The following is a 24,105-nucleotide window of genomic DNA, read 5'->3' on the forward strand; positions in this document are numbered from 1 at the left end:
TCATTGAAAAGTTTATTACTTAACTTTTTTTATATCCATCCTTCATTTCACCTCTTTGCTAATATCTCAAAGTTTGTGTTCCAATCAATTATGAGAAAGAAGAAAAAATGGCGAAATAATGCCGGACCTTTTATTGGTTAGGTCCATCAATAGCAAAAAGCGAAATTCAAAGTAACAGTTATAGCAAACCATGGAACGTCGACAGTTGATTTATTGCACGATGAAATGAAATGAAACTTTCGTGTTACAATAGAAGTGCAGTAATGAATCATGTATAGCATGTTTCTGATAGAGTCTAGAAAGTTGTTTACAATGAGCATCAAAAAAGGTTGTGTTGATTAGTCAAAAAGAAAGGTATGGATTCATTTAAACTGGTTTTTAGCTCAGCTGAAAGTTTTAAGATGAGCTTTATATGCGATCATCTGCCGAAATTCTGTCACTTTTTGTCTGCACTGTGTTTGATTAACTGCCAATTCGTCATTTTTTTTTTCCTCTCGCGAGTTCATACATATTTTCAACAAAGAGTACCTCAAGTGTGGTCTAAGAGGACAGTTCCGCCATGGAGAGCTCTTCATTGTATTTTTGTTAAGTTCACAACATTTCGCATGGTAGGCCTACAGTGTACTCTCGAAGGTGCGGGTAGGGAAGACTAACGCTGCTAATTCAATTATTGTTGTTGAACATGCACTACACATATGCATCGCAGTATATAGTAGGCCTATCACTCTTTGTGAATGACACAGTTCTTATAGCAAGTCGCAGTGTACGTGCATGGAGGATCGATCGAAAGTTTATCTTATATTTAAATTATTATTTTTCCTTTTGGACCCCCCCCCCTCTTCTTCAAGTCTATGTTCATTTATACATCCCTACGGTCGCTATCGGTATCCAGCCACAAACTCTTTGTATCGGTGGAATATATATCTGTAAAAGTGTTATCGACAACGGACTTAGGCCTACTCGTCGGATCAGTGAGTTGCTTGTAAGTATCAATTATGTCTCAAAATTTCGATTCGTTTCAATCCTCCAAGTTCAACTGTCTATCTCCAACTGTTCGCATCAGTTTTAGCTTTAAATCATTGACAATATCGGCAAGTTTAGGACCGGCTCACCCAACACGCCGTCACTGAAGCCTGCCACGCCGGTTATAGTAACATGTAAATCTCTATTAGTTTATATTTAGGTCACTATACATGTGTCATCCAATCCAGCTTGTCTGTAAACTCTTCACTAGTGTAAAATATACAGCAACATGGTATATATAGAGTCCACCAAGACTAGCTAAGTAAAAATGCAGGACAAAGAAAAATATAAACTTGCAAGTCTGCCCAGTTTCGCCAAGTTTTTAATCATGCTGAAGATCAACAAATAATATTATGATTATAAACATTTCGATTAATAGATAGAGCCGTTCAGTGCCCAATAGTGCCGATCGTACAATTAAAACGAATGAAAACAAAGTTTGGAAATGATGGTTATCATAAATTTAGCTTTTTAGTCCTATTTAGCCTTCAAACTTTTCAAAATATGTTTGATTTTCATTTTCTCCCATTTTTTCTTCAATACGTACCGATTTTTGACATATATAATCTAGACTATGATGCCAAATTAAATGACGCATGTACTTTCTGGCAGTAGTAACCATGTCTAGTGACCTCACATATTCGTTGTGGGCCATTGACTGCATCACGCGTGTACTTCACTGATCTAGTATGTTATGAGTTATGTGTTTTTTTGTTGCAAAGTAATAACACAACAACTACTACCCGATAGCGTTAACAGCCGTAGAAACAATTTCCTTTTTCGTTAACAAGGTGGTTTGTCTAATGATGCTGATGTAAATGGTGAGCAACATTTTGTGTCAAATATGATAAGAAACTTCTAATTCAATCTGATGGACATATATGTTAAAATGTTGTGTAGTGGATCGTGGCTGTAAACTTATCTAGGAAGTCGGATAGGCTAGGTAACATGGGTACTAGATTCACGAAAAGGTAACCGCCGACAATAAATAATGAAAAAAAGTTACATCATAGAATTGTCTACTAATATTCCTTTAGCCAAACGCAATCCATTTCAGAGCCAGGTTTATGCTATTGTCATTGTTCTGGGATAATTCAGTTTCAGTCAATATACCAAATGTAAGCCTATGTCGACTTCAAGTCTTTAGTACTTTTCTTGCTAGTAGTAGTACTAGGCCTATAGTACTACTACTACTAGCTTAGGCCTAGGCCTATGTAACCTTGGGTGTAACTGAGAGTAACACAAAACCTAAGTTGTAGGCTTAACCATCACTCAACTAGTAAGCCTATTTAGACATATGTTTGTCAAATAGTGGAAGAACGAAAAGAAAAATATGTCCTAGGTAGAAACTTTTGGGGAGTATTTTGTTGCTGTTGTACATGACATTTTGATTGTCAACATAATTGATCTGCTTTATTGGCTCCAATTATAGCACAATATAGCTAGAAAGTTTTGTGATTAAGTAATCAACCTGCCACAGTCGTAAAACGGCCTCAGGCTATACAATTAGCCTGCATAGCTCCTTAACACCATTTGGTTCTTTGAGTAAAAACTGTGTGGAAATATGTTCATGTCTACAGTGTAGTTAATCATACAGTATTCACACAAAGACCCTCATACAAGAAAAATATGTGGCAAGCATTGCAGACTAATTGGTGAAAAGAGGTCATTGTACGACCAAGGTAGGTCGATTACGTAATCTCAAGAAATGTTTCTATGATAGAGTGCTATAGTTGGGGTCTATATAGCAGACCTTTAAAATTGTACCCAAGCCATATCAGTTTTCTGTATTGTAAAATATAAATACTAACTTCTCATTTCTATTCTTAAATGATGCTAAATAGTCTAAGCATTGCTTGTCAAGAAAATATATATTCTCAATATTGCAGTGTTAAAGTTAAGGAATATTATTTACTCCAGTCCTTGTAACACTTTAATCCCATACTGCATATATGTGGTGCTCATTTTAGATCTGATGGAAGAAAGAAGGAAAAGCTGTTGTTGCCTGGGCAGAGGCCTAAGTTCAGTGGTTCTCCCTCCCCTTTAAAGAACATTACTTTGAAGGGTACCAAATTTGAAGCTAAAAGCAATATTTAAAGGCCTACTGTACAGTATACCTTATTGTACAATCAGAATAGTTGAAGTATTGTTACTCTGGACTAAATATTGCCTTTTCTGTGCTCAAATTGAAGTAGCCAGATGGATATATCCCAGTTGAGCATATATTTGCACTGTGTTTATTACAATTGTTGGAACGACCCAAAAATCTGGACATGTTTTAAAAACTTTGTAAATCCAACCAAAGACTCTTAACGTAACATAGAAAAAGAGGACAAGTCCAAAAAAATCTAAACGTTCCTGGTAACCTTTCCTGCCTGTACATGTGTTTGAACATAGTAATATATCTATGGTTCACTTTGATATTTACATGATGTCATAAATTCAGACAAGAAAATGATCAACTGGCATAATTTGTCAGGGGCATTGGAAGGGCACAGCTACTCTGAACATATAATAACAGTGGCATTCAGGCTGAGAAAGGTTCATGCACATGAGAGAAAACAGACATAAACCAAAGGTCAAAACAATTTGCATCATTTGTTGTCATTCTTGAAAACATGAACATCGAATCACTTATTACTTTGTTGCAAGTAACTTAATAATTAAATATTAATCCAGAGATGAACTGACGGAAAGACCTGATAGGCCTACATCGGTTTTAATGCATTTATGGAGTATGGACCGACATGTTATATAACTTTATGTTCTATCATAACAAAATATGTTGTTGACTGCCCATTTTGTTATACCAAATATTCTCATTTTGGCCATCAAATGATATCCCTGGGACGTAATACACCGACTACATGATGGTCTTATACATGTGGGAAATGTCTTCATTTTCGAATTTCCGCACAAACATTTTAGCCGACACCTTTTACTTTCCGTGCATATCCACTGCTTCCTTTTGAGTTCCTTAGCAAACAAAAACTGTCTGGTGTACACAGGCTTGTTTGTGTAAAACACAATGGTTAGTTTTTAGACTTGGAAATCTAAAACCAGAATGCATTTGCTTTATACCCTTGTTGTGATCCACCTTCCACCACTGCTTACTATTCAAGACATTTTTTAACTTTGCATAGCTTGTACCGTAGATCTACCTGTATGCAGTGGGCTGGTTTAGTAGTGTTTGCAAATGTCATTTAAGGTCAACATAGATGAAAATACTATCACTTACAAAGTGCAGCCTTGTTCAACTTATTAGGTGCTAAATATTCCCTTTGTCTGCACATTAAGGCTATCAAATTTGGTGGATGTCAAGGTCAGCCAAAGTCACATATACTTATAGTCTTATATACTGTAAGTAGAAACCAGATCTGAAAGAGTAAAGCTTGGTTGAACTTTGTACTTGAACGGTAGGCCTAGACCCGCATTAGTTAGTGCAAGAACCTTGCTGATCACTTGAGGTCAATGACTGCCAAAAACAATAAATAAAGTGTTAGCAGTGTTATACTGTTTGTTGCTCTCATATAAAACGTGGTAAGGAACCTCTGTCAGTTGGCCTTCTGGTCTTTACATGGATTTCTCCCCTTTCCTTTTTTCTTTACCTTTTTTATTCTCTATTCTTCTTCATCAGTACTGTACCTTTTGCTTGCTATCCGGCCATTGATGTTTATTCTCAAGCAAAAAAGCTGATGGGATTTAGCAGACTTTAAGGAATTGACTGACAGATAATCTGTTATCATGACTCCCTATGCCTTCTTTGCTATCGGGATGGTGATGGTGGGATGTTGTTCTAATGTTGTGTTCCTGGAGTTATTGATCAAGTAAGTTCTTATGTATTTATTTTGCTTTTTTGTCACAGTACCACCTAAGAGCAGTTTCTTTTTAATACCCATCGTATGGATTGATTCCTTTCAACATTGTTTCATATTGGAGTGACTCCAGACATACAAAGACATTGATCTAAAATGTTATGAACAGCAAACATATAAATACCTCCTGGCTAAGCGTTGAGCATACACATAAGATATGTGGCAGGTGTTGTATGTACAGTAGTATCTACAGTACAGTACATTAGGTAAATAATTAATATGAACATTATAATTCATCAGCTTCAAAACTGCTGTACCAAAAGTAAACACTTCTAGTACAATTACTTTCAGTCACGTCAATTGTTTGAAGTTCCAAAGTACAGAATCATTGTTCATTATATATAGATACATATATAAATATATATATATATATGTATATATATATATATAATTATATATATATATATATATATACATACATACATATATATATATATATATATATATATATATACATAGAGTAGGTTGGCGTCTATCTTGGCGCAGAGTGCTCTATGTCCATAGGACAGAGCGTAATATATGTTGATACTAGATGAGACTAGTGGAACACTAGTAGTTGTTACTCGGAGTTTCACGTGTTATAGCGATCTTCAGACAACTCTGTTGAGTTGTCTGAGTTGTCTGAAGATCGCTATAACGTGTGAAACTCCGAGTAACAACTACTAGTGTTCCACTAGTCTCATCTAGTATCAACATATATATATACATATATATGTATATATATATGTATATGTAAATATATATTTATATATATGTATACGTAATATGTATACGTATATGGTAACTTACAGCATGTCGTTACTCGACTGCCGGTCCAACAATCATAGTTGTTATATAGATAGTTGTAGGCATATCACTGTATACACTTGTATGTAAGCTTCTTTCTTGGACATTGTGATTTATGCTGAGTATACCAAAATTTTAAGATTAGTTTGCTGACCAATTGCTCAACATGATGCCAATTGAATTGATTGTTCAAACACTTGAACTCACTTATCACTAAACAATACATACTGATCGATCATTTGGTAGTGTACTGGTCACCTCAGTCATCAGTGCATTGATAGTTGGTCATCAACACGCTGAACCATTGAGCAGTACAATATTAAAATATTGATCAATATCTGATATTAAAAATACGTCAATCAATCTCCGCTATGTCATATTCTTCTCTTTTTCTCCATCTGTCAGGTACGATCAGGGCGCTGGTAATCTGGTCACATTTGGACAATTCCTGTTTATAGCCGTGGAGGGATTCATCTTTGCATTGGATTTCGGCAGAAAGAAACCGGTCATCCCAATAAAGTGATTTTCCTTCTTTGTTATGAAAATTTCTTGCTCTTTCACTTTCAATATTGGTCATTTATTCATGATTTTTTTTTTTTTTTAAATTTTTTTATTTCCTTCTTATGTAGGAGCTTTGTATAAAGTATGGTAAGATGTTGTATGTTAAAAGAAACTTAATCAACATTCAGAAAATTACTCAGAAGAAGAGTTTGGCATCATTCTGGCTCTACTGGTCAGTGGATATACAGTAGACTGCACAATAAAATGGATTGAAATCAAGTTGTATCAAATACAAGAAAAAAATGCCCAGTGTACTTATCGATGCTTCATGGTTTCTTTGTGCAATTCCCATAGGCTATCAGGGGTGAAATGTTACACTATGAGGCATGTTAACAGTAGGATACAATTCATGGTTGTAGTAATAAATAATATACTACTTAATAGTAATAAACTGTAAAATTTGTTGTGTATTGGCGAAAGGGTAGTGTGTACATCCCCCCCTCCCCTGGTTTCTCCCCGCCCCTGAATTTATGTCTGGATATTACAGACAGTTTTTTTTATGGGGGGGGGGCTGGTTTTGCATATTAAAGTGCCCTGCAAGTTTTGCATAATACACGTTATTGACAAAATGTATTTTTATCATCTTTTCAGACAGTACATGATCCTGGTGGCTTTCTTTTTCACAGTCAGTGTGACAAACAACTATTGTTTTTATTTTGATATACCGATGCCTCTTCATATGATATTTAGAGCTGTGAGTATTCAATCGGAAAACATTTAAATGCTTAAATGGTTTATATGGTTGATTATGATAAAGTCGTAAATGGATTTCACGAAGCTCTGTAGTCTTCTACGGCGAGATATTTTCTGTCTGAACAAATCTGTTGTGCCTGCTCAGTGTACAGTTAAAACACAGTTCAATACCTAGAAGTACTGTAGTTGCTGTCTCTTGATAAATACACAGTGACTGTAATACTAACATGTGAAAGTGCACTGTGCCTGCTGACAGTACTGTATATTAAACAGTTTAATACTAAAGGAGTATTTAGTTTCTGTCTTTTGATAAATACACAGTGACTGTAATACTAACATCTGAAAGTGCAACTGTACCTGCTTAGTGGACAGTTTAACATTTAGGAGTAGTTGCCAGCTATTCATACACATACCGTGACTGTAATTAATACTAACATGCAAATTTAAACAGTATACTGTACTAACGGTGGTATGATGAACTACTGCGAGGATGGTGATAAAAAACATAGGTTGTAGTTGACAAATTGTGGGTCTTCTTTACATAAAGACAATATAGTTTCTCTTTAATGCTAATAATGAAGTTTAAGATACCATACAGAATATAACGTTTGCAGCCTTTTGACAGGACAACAGGTTTTAATATTGTTATGTATTTTTTTTGCTTTTTTGACAGGGATCTTTGATTGCAAATATGATACTGGGTGTCATTCTATTAAAAAAACAGTTGAGTATTATTTAAAATATTTTTCGAGTATTAAAGTTCAAAATGGTGGATATCAATTACTGCTAAATCTGATTCTGGGTCAGGTTGCTTCGCTGCCTAAAGTCAGTATTTATATAACTAACTTGGCATTTCATAATACAGTTTGTGTAGCCGGTTTGATGGCTCTCTCTCTTATGAAATACTCTGGTTCCTATTTAAAAATATATTCTAAATAAAACAAAACTAAGCAAACTGCTTATCCACTGAAGAGCCTCTGTAAGAAACTGTGTAAAAGTAAGAGGGCCTGACGTTTCGATCCTAGCAGGATCTTCTTCGGAGGCTAAATGACAAGTTAAAGTAACAGAAGGAGGATTAGTAGCTCTAATGTGTTCTCTTTTGTGTTCACCCTGCTCATTAACCTGTCTGTATTCTGTGCGTGTATTTGTCCCTTCTGTCACTGTTACTTGTCATTCAGCCTCTGAAGAAGATCCTGCTAGGATCAAAACGTCAGGCCCTTCTACCTTTACACATTAAAAATAAACTGCTATACACCTTTGGACTTTTGGAGTAATTTGCCATTCTTGCAGATTATGTGATGCGATATTTGATTAATTGTTCCCCGCTAGCCATATAGCCACTTGCCAGTAGACACGCTCAGTTAACACTTAGAGCAACCGTCTGTAAAAAACTTGACAAAAGTATTTCTTTTTGGTCCAAAAAAGCCTCACACACTTATCAGTATATTCTGTTTGTGGAAATGCCAGTCTTTGAAATAAGAATTAGAATTTTATTAATCAGTGGTAATATAAATCAGAAAAAGTAAAAAATATATTGTTTTTAGACTTTATTCATCATAACACTGCAGTGATTTTGCACTTTCTTCAGTGCTTTCACCATCACAAGAGTTTAACCAACTTGTTTGTTCTTTCGTATTTTCAGGTATAAATTTTCCAAATACATCTCAGTATTTATGATTTCAGCAGGGATATTTTTATGTACATTGCTCTCAGCTCAGGACGTGGTGAGTTCATTTATTCTAACAATTAAACCTTGCCGTATATTTCGAGGAGACATTCCTCGAGTTGAATGTGCAAAGAACAATTTTACATAGTATACTTTGTCTGTTTGGACAGGGCAGAAAAATTTGCAAAGTAGTCTGTGGTCTTCAACCAGAAAAAATAATAAAACTTTCAAAACAGCATGAAATTGTTGGTACATATTTGGGTTTCCTGTTCAGAGTAGCTTTGTCAGGGAAAGGTGATGGGAAGAAGTGCCATGAAGTGCAATTTGCATTCTTGAATCATGTGACATTAAAAAAAAAAAAACATTGAAGTGTGTCGTCTAATACTGTATAATAGTAATAATAATAATACTTATTTATATAGCGCATTATACCGGCGATCTCAATGCACCTTCACAATGATGTGATGGCCTGTAACATCCATTACAATCAACATGTAACAACAATGTATTCCATACAGGGCTCTAATTAAAGCATGACATATTGCCTTTGTGCCCGTCCAATTGCAATAATGCCCTTAAGAATTCAACGACTGTCATGCCCTTTAACTCAAGTGGAGTTTACAAAAGGAAGCTCTTCATAAATCGTTCCTGTTTTTCCTGTCGTTCCCTGTACGAGTTTCCTTTCTCACCTTGGAAAAAAAAAAAGGGGGGTGGAGCTCGTTGACCTTTCGAGATTATAAAAGTCGCCTTTGTGCACTCTTGAATGCTGAAAAATTGTTGGGTACCTCTGCTATTCGAAGGAAACTTCTAACTCGCCCTGAAAAAGAAGGTCCCCGTGCCCCTCTTGATCCCTTAGTGGATCCCTTAATGTATGAATATTCATAGAACTTTACCAGCTTGTTGCACCCTCCAGTATGTCTCCTTTAACACTGGAAAGTCTATTAGTCTTGGCAGAAGCGTTTTCTTTGCTTTTTATTAACGGTCTGCTTTTCTCCTTTTTTTTTCCATCTTTCTTCAGAATATATCTGGTACAGATGAAGATGATACTAGTGTATCTTATAAATACCTGACTTGGGCTACAGGTAACAGTGTGACAGTGTTTTTAGTACTTAAAAAGAGGCACTAAGTGTCAAGCACATTTTACCCTTTCAGTTCATCGCTTACAAGTCCACAGCGAATTAAAGGGATAGTCCATGCGTAGCTTATTCGTGGTCGATGAAAGAGGAACACACAATAATGTGAAGCATCATGGTGGAGTTTGGATGTATTATTAAATTGCTATAAAGATGCATTTTTTAATGTAACAACTAGATTGAATTGGATATTAAGTATTGTACCAAATAGTCAGCAAATTGGAGTAAATTACAAATGAGGCCGGTGACAGAATTTACGTTGGCTTCTATAACAGAGTGACGTGCCTCTTGTTTAATGTGGTTGAAACATCAGACAGATGAAAGACCCTTTAAGTTTGACAGTTTCTCTGTTCAAAGAATAAACACAGTCAGATTAAAGAGGAGACACAGGCCTACATTATTATGATCTATGTTTACTATTGAAATAACTGTCATGAACAACTTCCCCAAACAAGCTAATAAGATAAGGTGACCAGACGTCCCCGATTTTATGGGACAGTCCCTAATTACAGTGTGCTGTCCCCGATGAACAAGTGTCCCCGAAAATGTCCCCGATTCGTCAAAATGTTCAGGAATTTCGAAAATATCCCACATTATTAGTAAAATAATTTTAAAAACAAAAATTTAGTCAAGTGTGCAGTCGCAGAACGGAACTAACCAGTATTTCAGGTGGGCCAGTGTAAAGTGGAACATGCTAGATCAATCTAGACTAGCAATCTTTCGTAAAGTAAGTAAATTTCATCTAAGAAAAATCTACATTTTTGAAAATAAAATTGATTTAAAAAGTGCTTCTTAGTATCACCATTTTACATCTAAGCACCTTAGCTACTTGAAAAATTTCCAAAGGGGGAGGGGGACACCCTTAAACCCCTCCCCCATATCAGTCACGCAATGAATGTCCCTGATTCCAGTCAGGCAAATATGGTCACCTTAATATAAGATCCTGATTCCATCATGTAAAAGATATCACAGATTTCATATTCCTTTATACAGAAGGGTGAAGACTTGATCAAGTCTAAATATGACATCATCGATCCACATGTGTTCCACTTTTTCATGTTTTTCCTCATTTATTACAATGTTTGTTTTCTACGATGGGGACTGTTAATGCTGAATCTGATGTAACTTAACCTCTTAAAATGAGCTAATGATGGCATTGGTTACCATGTCAACGCTATTAAACATTCTAACTTGACAACATGAATGGCAAAACAAAAGGGAAAGTCAAAGGTTTCAGGTCCTGCTGGCACTGTGACATCACAGATTTTTTATATGATGACACCTTTCAGATGTGACGTTGACATTATGATATCTCCCTCCCACATGGAACAAGGTTTTTCTTAGCTGCTTCGGGCCGTTGTTCTTTGCAAAGAGCTCCGTTCTGATCGCTAACTTAGATGATAGTTGCATATGCGTCCCCTTTTAACAGTCCAACTGATACTGAAAATGTTGTCACCAATAATTATCTGCTATGTTCCCTTACTCTGTAGTCATGATCAAAGACCCTCATCAAGTTTTCTTTGCTGGGGTAGTAACATGAATAAAGCTCTGCGTGTTATCAGGCTTTGATATTACCAGGTCCCACTTGCAGTTTACAGTTTGAATATGTTAAAAGTAAGACCATTAGTACTTTATGAAAGGGCAAAGAAACAAACTGTGGGGGAAAATTCCATTTTCAGTGCTGTACATGTTGTTGTTGCTAGAGATTGTTATTTCCACACTTTCTAATTCTGTTACTGACAAAACTTACTGATAACCATGCAAAACACACTGCCATAGCACTGTTAAATACTTTCCATGCCATTACTGTGAAGTGACCTATGTATACTTTTGCGTTATTTGAATTAAAATGGTGTGTTTAAAGCATCAAGTAGATGCAGGTAAAGAGAGTCTGTTGTAGATTATATTGTTATGAAACAAGGGCCAGAAGAAAAATACAAAAACTTTTTTTTTTTTTTTTTCACAGGTTTAGGCTTGTTGATGTTTGCATTATTTTTGTCTGCCCGGATGGGAATTTACCAAGAAGTGCTTTATTCCAAATATGGAAAACACCCTAGAGAGGCTTTGTTTTTTTCGGTAAGTTGTCTTTATGTGTTACAAATCACCAGTGATTGTAAAGCAAAAGTAATTTAACAATCCTGTAAAGGTGCAAAAGGTGCTTGCAATTCTGTCATTTTATATTTGTATTTGTATTTATTTTAATTTTTACTTATATTTGTATTTATATTTATGTATATGTGTTTATATATATATATTTTTTCTTTTCTTTTCTTTTCTTTCTTCAGGGAGTCTTCCACATTGTTAGGCTTTTAAGCTTTATGGAAGACTTCCCTCCACTTTGTACTTTTGCGGCAAAACAAATAAATATAAATAAATAAATATATATATATATATATAAAAATTTTAAGGTATTCACAGAAAGCACCCAAAAATAAACAACATGTCCATCATAAGATTTTGATAAATGAAATCTCATATTCCTCATTTGCACTCATTGCCGGACTCTTCGTCTTCAGGTAATAGCGACATCTTAAACTATCCCATCGAAACATTTACAGAGGTCTTTCGTTTTATCTGCCTGATATCGCATGTACTTAATTAGAAGATGTACTCAATTAGAAGAGCAAAAGATAGCTAAAAGAACTATTTTGTTTCTGGACTGTGTCGCCAGTTATTATGACGGCCACGAAAGACACGGATCAATTTGTATATGAATTTGTCAGGGAAAGGTTATCCAGTATCGGATAGCAAAAGGTTTGCTGTGTGAAATGGGTCAATAGCTATACAAGTGCAAAAAAGGAAAGTACAGCAGTTTTGTATGTAAAGGACTTTAAAAGTATTTTATAAAACGGAGAGAGCCCCACAAAATTACAACACAAAATTTGAAGAATAAATTATTTTCTATTTGTCCATACCCCCCTCCAAACCCCACTCCACCCCAACCTAACCCATGCGGCTAGGAGGAGAAAAATTGCACTGAATATTTAGAGTTTTTTTTTCACTTTGGTCCCTCTGCCTGATTGACACATTATAAGAAATGTAATTTTATTAGGTCTGTTATAGGGTTAAGGATGGTGCTTAACTTAACAAAAGATGTCTTCGGTCATAAAGCTAATCTTGACCATGTTGTTGACTGTTATAAAATCGTAGAACAGATTCGGGAATCTAAAGATTATTTTCAGTGATACTCAGGAAGGTTTTGGCAATATTGCTCAAAACAAATTATAGCAAAGCTCGTTTATTGTAATTTATATATTTTGGATTTTGGTACTTTGTTCAAGACATCTCTTAATATAGACAGACAGTTTTTTTTGGGTGGTGGGGGGGGGGGATGGGGGGACTTCAATAATCTATGATGGCTCTTATTTAATCCTGACCTGAAATCAGTCTTGGTGTCTTTCTCAAACCAACTTTGTGCTGTTTTTTTCTTCTTCTTTTTCTCTTCTAATTCACTTTTAAATTTTATATTGCTAACTTGTTAACTTTCTCACGATCTGAACTTTCTGATCAATACAAGTTTTCTAAATGTGTCGCTCATCTTCAAAAGTTGTCCATATCGGATGCATGTTGTGTTTGCCATTTCTGAATATTTTGCAAATTGTGGAGCTGGAGCAGAAAACAAGACTGGTTTGTCTGAAAAAAAAACATTGAAATTCTTCTTTTTTTTCCCCTTTTTTTTGGCAGCATGCATTACCTTTAGTTGGATTTCTCTTTGTTGGGAAAGATATTGTTCATCATGGAGCTATATTGTCACAATCAGGTAAGATTTAACTATTTAAAAGAGAGACTTTTTAACATAAAATGGTACAGGGTTTTTTCAGTCCTCTTGTACACTCCCCTTCACCAGGGAGAATATGCCCAAATATCACCCCCATGAGAATCTGAGATTTTCAATTTGTGAACACCACAGAGAAAAGTACCAGAAATTAAATACTGCTAGTACTGCGAATTGGATTTAAAATCTTCTTTTTGGACTCTCAGAAGCTGCAGTACTCATTCTGTGAACAGTTTATGCATTTGTTTTATTTCCAAGTTTTCCATTCCAATCTTGCGTTGCTGTCTCTTTGTTCCAGCATGGTTTTCTTTGATCATCATTGGTTCGGTAGAACTGACAAATAGCTTTGCAGAGTATGCAGAATATAAAGCAAACCTAACCAACGTAGCAATCTTTGTGATACACAACTTTCCATGTATAACTAACGTCTTAGTAAACTCTTGTTCCCTTTGAAAGATTTTGGGGGTTTACAAGTCGTGTCAAGGGGTGCCATGTATGTATGTATTTTAGATTCTCCTGCAAGCAGGAACTCGCGAAGAAGCCATCATTGGCTTATCAAAGCCGCAAGCTGACCAAAGTCAGTCTCTTAGATTCATATTTAAAGTCCATGATTATGAATTGTCAATTGTCAACAACTCTGTAACTGGACGACATACAATAATCTTGGAGTGACTCGAACCTCGGGACATGTGTCCGTGTGTTATATCATTGCACCACTCGCATGTGAAACATTGTCCATTCATTTATTTTATTGTTCTTATTTTCACTGTGAATGCAAGTGTCAGTTTATTCCAGTATAAATTGAATCAATTTAAAAATAGGAAGTATAGCAGTAAAACGTGTAAAAGGAAATACAAACAAAATTAAAAAGGAAATACAAACAATACATAAAAGTTACGAAAATGAAGTCCTTGTTACAAAATAAAATGCTGAGAAAACATTGAATAAACAAAAGTTGAAAGAGTACAAAGATGTCCTCATATTATAACAAAGGCTGTCATTTTCCAAATTGGATCAAAAAGAGCAGCTCTCTATGTAAGTGAATTTTATGGCAGAATTTCTAAAATTTTACTTATGCTATTTCACAGAGAGGTTAGCTTAGAATGAATGGGATGGCTTCTACAATTATTATAAAGGTTCTTTGCAATTTTTGGTTCCTTGCTGAAAGCAAAGGAATCTTTTGTAGTCAGGTCGGTGTGTGTGTATGTGTGTGACACATTAGTTTGTATGCAAGATAACTCAACAAGGGAATGAATGAACAATGGCATACTTGGTGGGTGGGTGGGTGGTCCATAACGAGTTGATAAACCCTAAGATTTTTGTGCTCATATCATGAATATTAATTAGGTCACAGGGTCAAACATCAAAATCTTTAAATTGCAAAAGCTTGGCAATCACAAGTTGGAGTTTTCTTCAAACTTGGTATGGTGATATTAGTAGACCACCTATTTGTATTAAATAAAGAAAACGGTAACATTTCAAGCAAATGTGGCTCGATGATCTTAAATTCAGACCTACCCCAAGGTCTTCATTCTTCTGTGTGCAAGAAGATTAAAACTGACTTTAAACTCCTGTATGATATCAGATCTTTCTTTGCTGTTTGTGGCAAGTTGTTCTTTGCAAGGCTCTCTATGGCATTGACCAATGGCAACTGGTTGGGCTTGCTCCTTCCTCAAACCTGTTAGAAAACTACTACTATCAGCATGATTTGATCATTAACCAAAGCTTGTGAGCACAAAGATTAAGAGTTTTTTCTTTTTTCTGTTCTTTCTTACAGCACCTGTGACTGTGTATGGTGATATTACAATTCCAGTGATGTGGGCATATCTATTAGGAAATGTGATCACACAGTATCCTTTACCAAAACCAAAACATTGAAATGTAGATAGGGAGACAATCGGGTGTAAAAGTCTCTCAACGGAGGAACATCATGTATTTATAAGTAGTCACTCCCATTTGGGGGTTGGGGATGTTGGATCAAATCAAGCTTTTTACACCTATTGATAAGGTAGAAATAATTGCATTAATAACTAAGAAGCATTAAATCATAATTTTCTTGAGCCCAAACACTCTGTGCTTGACTTTCGTGCTATGTCATATGTGGTGGTCAATTTATAGACTTGAAGAAAGCTATGATGAATGACTAACCCTCAACTTATAATAATAATAATAATAAATAAGTTCTTAATATAGCGCCAAATACCACAAGGCCTCTAGGCGCTTTACAAAACCTAACACAAATAGAAACAAAAAGACAGAGAAACAAAGGAAATAAAAAGTCTAGAAAACACCCCCCTATCCCTGCACTCAATTGCCTCCCAATGTTCCCCAAATGTATGAAATGCCAACTAATACAGTGTGCTTGCAGAGACTATAAAGGCCAGACCCAGAGAGCAATACCCTTCAACCTGCTGCAAGGCCCTAAATTTACACAGAGCAATATCAGAGGTAGAGCATCAATAGGTATACAAAATAAACACTGTTATATACTTCGCATTTGACTTACTGTCAGCACCATAGTCTCCTTGATCAGTATGTCCTAAAAGACAATTTGAAGCACAAAAATTCTGTCGACATATCACAAAGTTACCCTCCGTACAACAACCAATTAAAAATTGTTTTTGCAAGACCTAACAGGTGTGTATACACAAACTTTGTCTTCTCAGTTTAACCACTGTGTAGTAATCTGATGCCCGGTCAGGATTAGGAAATGGGATTTGGTTCTGTCCTTGAAATAACTCAGTTCACCATTGCTGTACTTAAAGGCATTGAAGACTCGCCCCAAACCGCATGTCGCAGTATGAAAAAGTTAACTTTCGGTTGCTTGCAAATGACGTTTTCTTCTTGTCGCTACAAAATGCAGACAGGAATGAAACGTGATACCTTGTTATCTTTTATCTAGACCTGAGATGTCAATCGCTGCTATGTACACTGTGTTGTGGGTATTGACCATAGCTGTATGTACTGACTGTACACTAGTGTCTAATTACCGATGGTAGCAAGCTGTGTGTATATTTTCTGGGATCGATGGTGGTGTTTAACACTTCTGTTACACCTCATTCAAAACTAGATCAGATAACCGGCATGAGATGTTTCTTTGTGCGCGAGTCTTCACACCCTTTAAGTGATGGTGAATGGGATTACTTCACCTCCCTCACTACTTGAAACAGTAGTCAGATGCTAAAGTGCTCTCTAGGCCATGGGATGGGGACATTAGGTATAAATGGTCCTTAGAACTAGAATGGATGCGACAATCATTTGCCTGCCTTTTAATTTTTTGAACCGAAACAAGAAAGCTTGCTATAATTTGTTGTCCATCCACAATCATCATATGGATAGGGTTTCATATGATTGTTTGCAGGCTTCCTGACCCTGATGATTCACCTCTGGTATTATTTGTTAACTTGAGTCTGATTCTGTAACGAGTTCCAAAAACAATAAAACATCAGCTCCCTTTTATCCTCTTCTACAAAGAAGCAGACCTATTCCTCACTATTTATGATTAAGTACACAACTTTGTTTTCCTTTGAACCCTCCCCCCCCCCCACCTCCTCCTCCCTTAAAAGGGAAGTAAGGGCAAAACTAATCGTGCTTTGCAGAAAAATATAACATGCCAAAATAGTGCATACAGAAGAAAAAATAATTATCAAATTAAAGAAAACTTTTTAATCAATTCTTTGTGTCCAGTTTTTGATGATTTGCAGGATCTTGAAATACCCATCGCCATTTTTTCCCTTAACCCCATTTTGTTTCAGATATGTCTGTATAAGAGGCGTTTTCATTCTGACCACGGAGTGCCCGTCCCTTGTCGTCACTTTGGTGGTGACACTGAGGAAGTTTGTCAGCCTCGTGTTTTCCATTTGGTTCTTCCAGAATCCTTTCACCATTGGACACTGGTGTGGTACTTTCCTGGTCTTTTCCGGTGTGCTTCTCTTCACAGAGACATTGCAGAAAGCGAGAACTGTCATATTTGGACAAACTAAGGATGTCAAGAAAGTTGATTAATCAGTGGTGCGTTTTTGTTGTTGTTAGGTTTTTCTCTTGCTTAGACTTGATGTAATTTTTTGTTGTTGATATAGGTGTGCTATATTACCGTTGGTGCCCTCTACTTCGTCCTCATCCCACCATTATGGAAGAAAAGGTTTCCACAAATTCGTCTTTTCATAGAATTAATTTATCATTTTAGTATCATTTCAAATTTTCAAGCAAGTTTCGGGATTTTCCCAAGGATTCTAATGGAACAAAAGGTAGAGAAATTACCAAATCAAGAATCTCATTGAAATGCACCAGTCTTAGATCTTTAGGATAACGTTTATTACAAATAACAATAATTATAATAATGGACATTTATAATGCGCCGGTATCCGTCAAAAGAGACGCTCATGGCGCAGTGACACAAACTGTGCGACAGCAAAACAAATAACAATAAACATAGTACAAGACCAAAATGCAAGCAAAAATGAACAATTAATTAAACAGTTTTCATCAGATGAGTCTTGAGAGAGCATTTAAAAGAAGCAAGAGATGGACTGTGTTTTACATGTTCTGGAAGGCTGTTCCACAGAGAAGGGGCAGCAGCAGCAGCAAAAGCTCTTTTTGCCCAGTGATCGAAAAGTGAGTGTTTGGATGCTTTCTATGTCCGCTTTTGGAAACGTGCAGAGACATCTCATTATTATGCATGTGATGGATTTAAATAATTCACTTACAGGTATAACAAAAGTAAGATATTAATAAATTAAAAAAATTAGGACAACCATAGCTTGTGATATGAAAACTAATTCATCTAATTGGAGTGTTAGCTCAGTGGTTAACGCCGGTGCCTTTCAGTCATAAGGTCCCCGGTTCGAGTCACTCCCAGATTACTGTATGTCGTACAGTTACAGAGTTGTTGACAATTAACAATTCATAATCATGGACGTTGAATATGAATGTAAGAGACTGACTTCGGTCAGCCTGCGGCTTTGATAAGCCAATGAGGCTTCTTTGCGAGTTCCTGCTTGCAGGAGGATCTAATAAAAATATTTAAAAAAAATATATATATAAAATATAATTCCCAGCCTCATAGCTTAGTTTGTTGAGATATGAAATCGGATGAGTGAATTGGACATTAACGTGTAATTTTTATAGATGAAGTACATTGAAAGCTGATAAGGTTTTCATTTAAGATGAAACATGATCATGCTTGCATGTTCAAAATTGCAGTCAACTGTCACATTTTCTTTCTGATGTTGGCTGCTAGGTTGGCAGCAGACCAAGCTATGAATATACCAAAGTTTCATCACCATATCAGTTTCATTCTTTACTCAATCAGATTTTTTGTTTGTGACCTGAAATGGAAACGCATATCAATCGTATAAAACAAAATCATGTTTTGGATTTGTTGTTTTGGATTTGTATTCATTTATGTTTTGGATTCATGTTTTGGACATTCATGGACATTTGGACATTCATGTTTTGGATATGTAAGTGATGAGTAGTCTGGTTAATGGATCTTCATTTGAACCTAACTTGAAATCCATCCAGTTATCAATATGGTGTATCTTCTGTAAGGGGTTATTAAAAGCAGTGAAAGTTTTGTGTTTCATCAATTTGGAAGGAATGGAAAAAATAGACTCTCCTTCAACTTTACGTGACTAGTTTATAATATGTAGGTAGGGTTGGTGGTGGTGGAGGCGGGGGGGGGGGTATGGAGGTGCAAGGAACAGGTTGGATTATTGCATATGAAAGAGATCGATACAACAATGTGTGGTGTGTGCCAAACAAAAGTTCCATTATAATTTAAAACCAAAGGTTTCAGGTATGTTGCAATAACTGCATTCATAAATATGTGCCCAACCAAATTTGACTATTGTGAATGTAGATGTATGTATGTCAGAAAGTCAGTAATAAATACAGTAAAATGAAATCACATTCTCTGTGGGAATACCTATTTGTCAGGTGCTCACTAAAAAATAACTTTAAGAAAACGAATTATATGGTCTGGCTTTGCAGTACATGATGTAAACAGTGTTTCTTAATGTGGTAGAATTTTCAGATAAAACCATCACATTGTTGAAATGAAACTTGAACTACGAGACAAAATGTCGAAATTTTGTCAGAAAACAGAATTTTGACATAGCACATCTACTACGTGATTTTATGAAATGACAAATGGTGGGGTACTATTTCTCTTATGTTCTATAGGCTACATTGAAACACGAAGCCAAATTGGATGACTTCATATGAAAAACTGGTATCACTCACTAACACGGTTTCACATTGGCTCACTTATAAGCAATCATTTTCAAACCTGGTTTCAAGTTAAGTACTCCCAATCTTCCATTCTCCAGCCCTCTCCCTTCCCGCTCTTAAATATGGATAAGCCACCCCCCTCCCCTCGTTTCTAAATATAGATACCCCGTTTTATAGATAAGCCACCCTCCACCACCCTTATAAGATGCACGGTGAAACACCTTACCTCCTTTTGTTAATGAAGATTACCAATATGCAATCTCAAGATATTCAGCAATATGTAGAAAGAAAGTTCCCCTTCTATTGAAAAGGAATTATAGTAATTTATTTTTTATTTTTATTGAGCCCCTTTTACCCTTTACTTTCACCGTGGTAGTCTGTGTAGGGAACTGTATGATAACAACAAAGGCTTAGAATGTCTTCCATGCGAACTAATATCAGTTATGACCAAGTCCTTTCCTTGATTGAATCCCTTTCGACCTGCACTTTGATTGAACCCTCTTTCACCACGATTGTCTTTATTGTTGTATTTCATTACGATATTACATTGCTTGTTGTGAAGGTCCTCCACGCGAACTAACATTTATATAACCAATTCCGCCTCTCCTTAATATACTTCCTTGAGCTCAGGGACCCACTGCCCACGGACAGATCATAAAATTTCATAACCCTCAGTTTACCTAATTTTGGCCACGCAAAGAAGCCAATATTTGGCTTCTTTTGTTTAAAAATCGTCACGACCAACACTTTATAAGGTTCCGCAACACGTGATCCGACCGTGAACTAAAATGAAACTCTTGCGTCTTTGAAACACGCCTAGCGAAGACGATAATGGCTAGAAATGTTTCTAATTGGCTACCTTCGTACGAACGGCAAACGTCGTTTCGTTTCATTTAAACTTCACGATTCGGAAAGTATTTGCAGTCAACAAATTATTACTGGACCGATCAAGATCAAGTTTAGAAAGAAAACACCACCATTCACTGCCAGCTCGTGAAATAGGATTCTATTTATCACACTTATAAGTTTTGGATTAAAAATTCATGTTGGTCGTCAGTGTATTGTGTTCCAGTTGTTCTTGGTGTTTAGGAAAGAACAAATTGTACGAGCGTCTGTCTCGGGATGTTTATTTTTTAATTTTCGATTTACAACTAACTATATTTTAGGCTATATATACATGTGTGTGTGTATATTAATTTATTGCAAGGCATCGAAAACTCGCGGATTTCACTATCCTGTCCAATAGAACAAATGCGCAAGGAGGGATCTTATCGCTTTATCTGATCATCGAAGCCTCGATTAACAAAACTCCAAACCATGTATCAAATACAACTACAAGTCTACGATTTAGTTGTCGCTGTAGGCTTATTAGCTGCTCCTATCAATATATACGCCTTTTGGATTTTGCATAAATACCCGAGAGTGATGGGTTCGGTAGCGTGCGTTTTCCACAAGGCTCTGGCGATCGTTGACCTATTAACCGCCCTATCCTGTATCTCATTTGGTCTTCGAATCATCGTCTCGAGGGACTCGGCTGTGTTGGCAATGTTTACAACCATGTCGACCCTCTCCTTCACCTCTAGTTCTGCTCTGCTGCTGGACGTCATCTGCCTTGATAGATTCTTTGCGATCAAGAAACCGCTCCACCATCTTGTCCATTTCACGCCGAAGAAAGCCAAGGTATACGCCGCATTGGTGATCGTTGGAAGTTGTGTCTACATGATGGTTCAATCCTATCTGACATTTTTCGGTGGGACTAGAGGTAAATTTGATCAGTCCGTAACCGACAAACAGGCCCTCATTAGACAAATTGTGTTCTTCATAACTGCTTTTTTTGTCGTTGCAATTGTAATCACACTCACAGTAATGAATATCCTCTTGCTCATTACGGTAGTACGAGCGACAAAGCACCAAAGAGCTCTGCGAGGTGATACTCTCGCCAAACACGTCTCGGTAGCCTCTAGGACGTCGATGCGGGTCGCGAAGACGGTGTTGGTGATGACTGGGGCTTTTTACATTGCCTTTATGCCAGGCATTCTCTGTGTCGGGCTCATGACTGCCGGATTTAACATTGACATATCAATTATTCATGCCAGTTTCGTAATAATGCAGGGTAATTGTCTCTTTAACCCTTTCATTTATTTAGTCATGATTCCCGCCTTCCGTCGAACTGCCTTGAGAAAATACTGTTTGAGTCAATGGAATGTAGGAGAAAGTATTGAGAGAGAGTCAGTCGAACTCAACCGAGGGCCAACTTTGTAATGTAATTAATTAAGATGTCAGATTGTGGATTCAAGAAAATGTTCAAACTCAAATGAAGAAAATAGGGATAATATCTTTTTTTCTTTTTCTTCTGCATCTATTTCATTCTTCTTTTTATTATTTATCATTGTTTTATAACCAAAACAATTCCATCGCCTTTAGTGTCTATTTTGATGATTCTCGCGTGATATATTTTGCTCCTTAATAAGAATAAATTTTACATCTTGTGTAACTTCATCAGTGTAAATTTTCACTCTTTATAATGCATTAGCATCGTAATAACTACCTCATATTGGTCAACCAAATGTTTTCAAAATGAAATTTTATTCATAAGAATATGTAAATAAGAGCCCCAAAATAGACTGAAACTTGACAAAAAGAACACTAAAAGGCTAGAAGAATTGAAGGGACAGTTGGTAATAAGTAACACCTCAGAAAATTGCTCTATGAATATTGCTAGACTTAAATAATAAGTTAAGGAAACTAAACAACGGAAAACATTTATTTCCACTTTAATGAACAGACTCTGTTTAAAGTATCTCTTTCGAGATCCGGCCCTATAGGATTCACAAATGATATATTGCGTATTTGTGCGTGTGTGTGTATATATAGCGCTATACGGCTTGACTGAATTCATAGATTCAGTAAACTTAAGTTTAATGTTGAAGTAGATGTGTTTAAACATAGGGCTCCATCTATATATATATATATATATATATATATATATATATATATATATATATATATATATATATATATAATCAAATATATAGATGGAGCCCTATGTTTAAAGAATATTACACTTGTCGATTTAATGTAAATATCACTCATATTCACATAGTTAACAGCATTTTCTGCAAGAATTTATAACTGATATAAATATAGTATACACCCAAAAATCGTTAGAAATGTTTGTCTATTTCATTCAAAAGATATTGTTTCTAACATTATAAGAAAGATATTGTTAATATGGATATCAGTATCAGAGTTATATGTATACTATGGATATGTAAAAGATTGATATCTATACAAGTGTTACAGGAACATTAGTATTATATATATGAGTATTTGTATTAATATGTGTATTAGTATCATTATTATGTAACATTCCCGTATCTGAGGAATGTTCACATTGGAGAACGGGAAGTGGGATTGGATTTCGAAACCTCTCCATTAATATTCACTTTAGACAAGTTTATACTGCGTGAGAAAAACTGAAGAGAAGAAGTTTTAAATCATTTAGGGGGATTCTTTGTTTTTGGTTTAAATTGAATGTAGATATGTTAAAGTGACGTCAAGATTAACTTCAAATAAAAATAAACTAAAGTATAACCTCTTCGAAATGATTCATTTTTCATTTATTGTTTAAAGAATTTGAAATAAATTGATAACATTAATGGACCCAATAAATATAGTCAATTTCGACAATACTTTTATCAATCGTTAACGTCTATTGACGTGAACAAAAAAAAATCCAGCGTACTTATTAGCAAAACTGTGCGTTTCGAGCTAATTATAGATCTTTTTATAGTTTAAATAGACCTGTGTTTTAGATTGCACCCTATCAGGTCTAAGATGGTAATTTTTGTCTCGGGGATCACCAGCTCCCCACCCCCTTAACATGTCGGCTTCAACGTCCCTAGGACCAAATCATTGCATAAAGGTTTCTCCCCTGCCTATATATCAGCCTGCAGGAGAAACTTTTAATTCTACCCCCCACCACACCCTTAGGCACCTTTAAAACCCGTGCACTCCACTGAATTGTATAGTATGTTACCGTACTTAACCAAACAGAAGAGCATTTATACACGAAGTCTCATATAAACAGACACAAAGGAAGCAATTGTTAGTGACGAACGTAATGACTATAGTCTCGAAGGAATCTCTAACCTATATCATATTGGCAGTCAATAATTCCACTTCCCTATATTGTAATTCCTTTTTCTGTTTTATATCAATATCATGCGGTTCAATGTAAAAAGTATGATAATATCTGTATCCTATCTGAAAGCCAAATTAACTTCTTCGTAACAATAACAATTGAACAAAATTTTAAATCTTTTAATAAAACAAAAAAGTTATATATTGTACAGTCATAAC

At 35.8% G+C, this 24,105-nt stretch overlaps 1 protein-coding gene across 2 annotated transcripts; it reads left to right on the forward strand.

Moving 5' to 3' along the window:
* The first annotated feature begins 772 nt into the window (after positions 1-772).
* Positions 773-19,417, forward strand: LOC139962066 (UDP-xylose and UDP-N-acetylglucosamine transporter-like). 2 transcript variants are annotated; one of them, XM_071961914.1, is made up of 11 exons: positions 773-982; positions 4,661-4,850; positions 6,090-6,203; positions 6,837-6,939; positions 7,612-7,661; positions 8,581-8,662; positions 9,623-9,686; positions 11,704-11,813; positions 13,422-13,497; positions 15,290-15,362; positions 17,268-19,417. In XM_071961914.1, exons 2-11 carry the CDS (start codon positions 4,768-4,770, stop codon positions 17,515-17,517), a joined length of 1,005 nt encoding a protein of 334 aa, XP_071818015.1. In that variant the 5' UTR covers positions 773-982; positions 4,661-4,767; the 3' UTR covers positions 17,518-19,417. The 2 variants fall into 2 exon arrangements, with proteins under 2 accessions (XP_071818015.1, XP_071818014.1); XM_071961913.1 differs by lacking the exon at positions 773-982 and adding an exon at positions 1,683-1,844.
* Positions 19,418-24,105: the final 4,688 nt, after the last annotated feature.

The sequence above is a fragment of the Apostichopus japonicus genome, chromosome 20, assembly GCF_037975245.1.
Source record: "Apostichopus japonicus isolate 1M-3 chromosome 20, ASM3797524v1, whole genome shotgun sequence".
NCBI lineage: Eukaryota > Metazoa > Echinodermata > Holothuroidea > Aspidochirotida > Stichopodidae > Apostichopus > Apostichopus japonicus.